The sequence below is a fragment of the Aplysia californica genome, unplaced genomic scaffold, assembly GCF_000002075.1.
Source record: "Aplysia californica isolate F4 #8 unplaced genomic scaffold, AplCal3.0 scaffold00047, whole genome shotgun sequence".
In the NCBI taxonomy this organism is placed as follows: Eukaryota; Metazoa; Mollusca; class Gastropoda; order Aplysiida; family Aplysiidae; genus Aplysia; species Aplysia californica.
In genome coordinates, this window is record NW_004797317.1 from 164282 (window position 1) to 168117 (window position 3836).

The following is a 3836-nucleotide window of genomic DNA, read 5'->3' on the forward strand; positions in this document are numbered from 1 at the left end:
CCCCCCCCACGTGTTCGATCTCGGAAGAGTGCAGAGGGGATCGCAAGTCATAAGAAGCTTAAGGGTTCTTTTTGCCTGTCTTGATAGTTTGTCCCTCGTATGCTGAATAAAAATTTGACAGCGTCATTTTTGTCGGGGCTCTAATGTTGTCTAACCAGCTCTTCTTTCTTTCGTTCTTTTTTAACCTTTTTAAAATTCTTTCTCTCCACGATGCCTTACATGGTTAAAACAAAAAAGATTTGATTTATCTTGACAGATGTATATCTTTTCCCCTTTCTGTTAATTATAGTGCATGGCGGGGTGGAAAAGGGGGAGGGGAATAGGGGCAGTAATTTGCCAGTTTGATGCACTGTATAACAAAATAACCTGTCGAACTAGTAAACTTTCGTTCTAGTGTTACAGGATATAAACAAGAAACTTAAACCCAGCCTACCGAAAGTATGAAGCTGTCCATCCTGTAAGTTTGAATTCCCCTCTGCTATCTTTTCCTGTAGAAAACGTCAGGGCCTGCCGTCTTTTGTGTAGTAGATCTATACAAAGAGGTTACAATAGTACTACTTATAACCTCTTTGGCAGAATACCAATAAACCTTTTTATCTAGCAAAAAGTTCCTCACTCTGTGAGTTTCTTTTTATAGTTTTTAAAAGTTCATTTTTTGCTTTTGGTTTGTTTGTTTTTTGTTGTTGTTCATTTTTAGGGGGGGGGGGTTATTTTGGATTGTATTTCTTTCTTAGATTGGGTTGTTTTGGAATGTTTGTGTTTGTTTGTGTTTTTTGTTTGTTTGTTTGTTTGTTTGTTTTTTCAACAAAGAACATCTAGAAAAATTGATTTATTTTATAGTACACGTTTTGAATTTTCCATCCCGCCTGCATATTCTGAACATTCCTTTCATCTTTGTCTTGGTTTTTTTTTGGACTCCAGCGGTGAGCGTCGAGATGTTCGTCCCGGTGCGCCGTCAGAACCTAACGAGTACAATTTCAACTTCAAGAAGCGCGGCCTGTTCCTGCTCATCAACAACCGCCACTTCACAGACGACACTGGTCAACCGCCGCGCGAGGGCAGCGACGTCGATGCAGAGAGGTTGGAGGAACGATTCCAGGACTTGGGTTTCGAGGTGCGGCGTTATGATGACGTCACCTGCGCTAAAATGACGTCACTTTTGTATGACGGTAAGCTGAGGAACAGATGTGGAGGGGTTTAAAAAAAGGGGGGGGGGGATCATGGAAATCTTTCGACTTCGGTATTAGCAAAAACGCTAACGTTGCGAGAGCCGTAAAACTCTCATCAAAACAAAATTAAAAGGTATAACATCTTCTTGGTTACTCTTTCGTAAGAGGTTGGAAGGGGGCGCGCCGTTATCTCAGTTGGTAGCATGCTGGACTACGGCGTAGATGACCCGGGTTTGAATCACTTACAGGGCGTTCTGAAGTGGAGCTATTTTTAGAAGTTTTTAGGTCATCCGCCCTTTTGGCTCAGTCCTGTTTGAGATGGGCGTTACAATCGGAGGTCCCCACTCTCAGATAACCTTAAAGTGTTGAAACGGGTGTTAAAGCTATAAAATTTGGCATTTTTCGTCGAAGTTGGAAAATGGTTGATATGGCTACGCATGAATCATTTATTTTTCACTTCACCCTTATGAAGTACTTATCCATACGTAGGCCTAGTATTTTTCAAATACCCATCCATACAGGCATTTAAGTCAGTGGTTGGAGGGTGCCTGCAGAAGGTCTCATATTTCTTCTCTTTCCCTCTATTGTTTCTTCCTCTCTGCATTTCACTTTTCCTGCACCAGATGGCCTTTACATTGTCAATGTGCTTCTGTTTTCTAAAACAAACACCCCTTGAAATGTATGATTGATCGAAAAAATGAGTTTCAGACATCAGACGTTCGTTAGTTCTCATCGACCTTACTGCAAAGCAATCTCTGGAATGCCCGCCTCCTCCAATTCATGAGGATACTCAAAACAAAACAAAAAGGATACAAGGTGCATGCATATTATTGACGCGAGAGTATCTATGGATAACCTCGCCTCGGTGTATATCAATGCAATGGCTTGTTTTAACCCTTTCGCTTTACAACCCAACAAAGAGGTCATTTCAGTCTCGGAGCTAATAGTGGAGGGGTTAATCCAGTTTACTGCCAGGCCCAAGAACTTGAGTACTTGAGAAGGTCCTAGAGTAAACGTACATTCGTGCATTTCATATTATGTTTTAGTTTTTAGGCATAGACATTCGTCATAGACTCCTTTTTTTTTCTTTTTTTTTTTCTTTTAGCCATTAGTTTGTTAACCTTGCCCCCCCCCCCCCTCCCATCTCCCTCGCCCCCCTTCCCTCAAACCGAAAGTCTGGTAACCACCATAACAGTCTCCCCCCAACAACGTAAGCGATGGTGAGCTGATCTCGCGGAGACGATCCTTGTTTGCAGAGCACTACCCTGCCCTCCACACTCCCAAACTCGTTTATTTTCTCCTTAACCACTCGAACCTAGTGACTTGAGTCAAGCTGTTACCGTGTGTTTCTTGGAAACTGCGTCAAAATTGTGAAGTGACCAAAAATAATTGTGTGTGCGAGTGGGGGAATGGACAAGAGTTGAGGGGGTGGAGGTGGAAGGGGGGGGGTGGCGGTATTCTTTCTAATGCTGTTTAAGTTCCTCTAATTGTATGCGGCAACACAAATACGAAGCTCAATAACAATCCGTTTAATTTTTATATCCAAACGGTCGCCAACCCATTAAACTATTTAAATAATATGATTATTCATCTAGCCACTTATCTACTATTTAATACTATAATGTTTCAATTGTTTAAAAAACATGCCCCAATATTACCCAGCTTATCGGGCTATTAATCAGTCAGTGCATCAGTCAATTTACCTATAGCTCAATTAATCAACCTGTCAATCAATAGATCAATCAAGCAAATTGTCGTTTCAAAAACCTCCAATAAATTAGAACAATTGCTGGGAGAACGAATTAGTCCCTCCAGAACCTAGCCATTGTCATACAAGACAAAAATAGACGCTCTTGGAGTGATTCAATTACCTCGCCCTTGCAGATGCTCAAACTGTCACGCTGGTAAATCCTCTGGGCTAATTGATAGACTGGCTGATCTTCTGGTAGGAAATTATGAGAGAGGGCAGATCGTTTTGGGTCACGGTCTTGTGAGGAGAAGTGGAAAAAGATGGGGAGGGAGAGGGGGGAGGAGGGACCGGTGTAGACATGGGGAACAAGGTGGGGAGGGGAGGAGAGGGAGGAGGATGATATGGGGAGGAGGGGGAGGGGCCGGTGTGTAGAGTGAAGAGGGAGGGGAGAAAGAGGAGGAGGAGGGGTCGGTGTGAAGAGGGGGAACACGGTGGGGAAGGGGAGATGGAGAAGGAGGAGGAAAAGGTGGAGGAGGAGGGGAGGGGAGGGGCGGTGTGGAGTCCGGGAAGGAAAGGGAACGGTAGCCCTCAATGAGATTACGTCCTCTCCAGCTTGATGAACACGGCTGACGATCCCTGATTGAACATCGATTTTCTCATTCCCCCCTTCTCTCACGTCTCTGAAGTCTCCTTACGACCCCATCCCTCATTCATCCCCCCCCCAACCGTCTCCCCTCCCTCCCTCCATCCCTTCTCTCCATCTATTCTCCTCCCCCATCCACACCTTTTTTTCGATCTATTATTCTTCCTCTATCAACAATACATTCGTTTCTCCCCTCCCCCTCCCCTTTTACATTTCTCACGCTACCTCCCTTTTCTCCCTTTTTATCATCATTCCGTCTGCTCTCGTCCGTCTGCTCTTTTACTTCCTCTATCCCTAACCCTTCACTCAACCTTTCCTCCCCCCCACCCCCCAC

General features: G+C 44.2%; 1 protein-coding gene across 10 annotated transcripts in view; it reads left to right on the top strand.

Annotated features, from left to right (window-relative positions):
* LOC101857389 (caspase-3) overlaps nucleotides 1-3836 on the top strand; it is a 98136-nt gene that overhangs the window by 81607 nt on the left and 12693 nt on the right. For all 10 annotated transcript variants that reach the window (XR_004858238.1, XM_005092475.3, XM_005092476.3 and 7 more), the window contains exon 3: nucleotides 922-1169. Coding sequence is in view for 9 of the 10 variants with exons in the window: in XM_005092475.3 (XP_005092532.1) it covers nucleotides 922-1169 (248 nt within the window). In the remaining variant the exon portion in view is untranslated. The remainder of the gene's footprint in view (nucleotides 1-921; nucleotides 1170-3836) is intronic.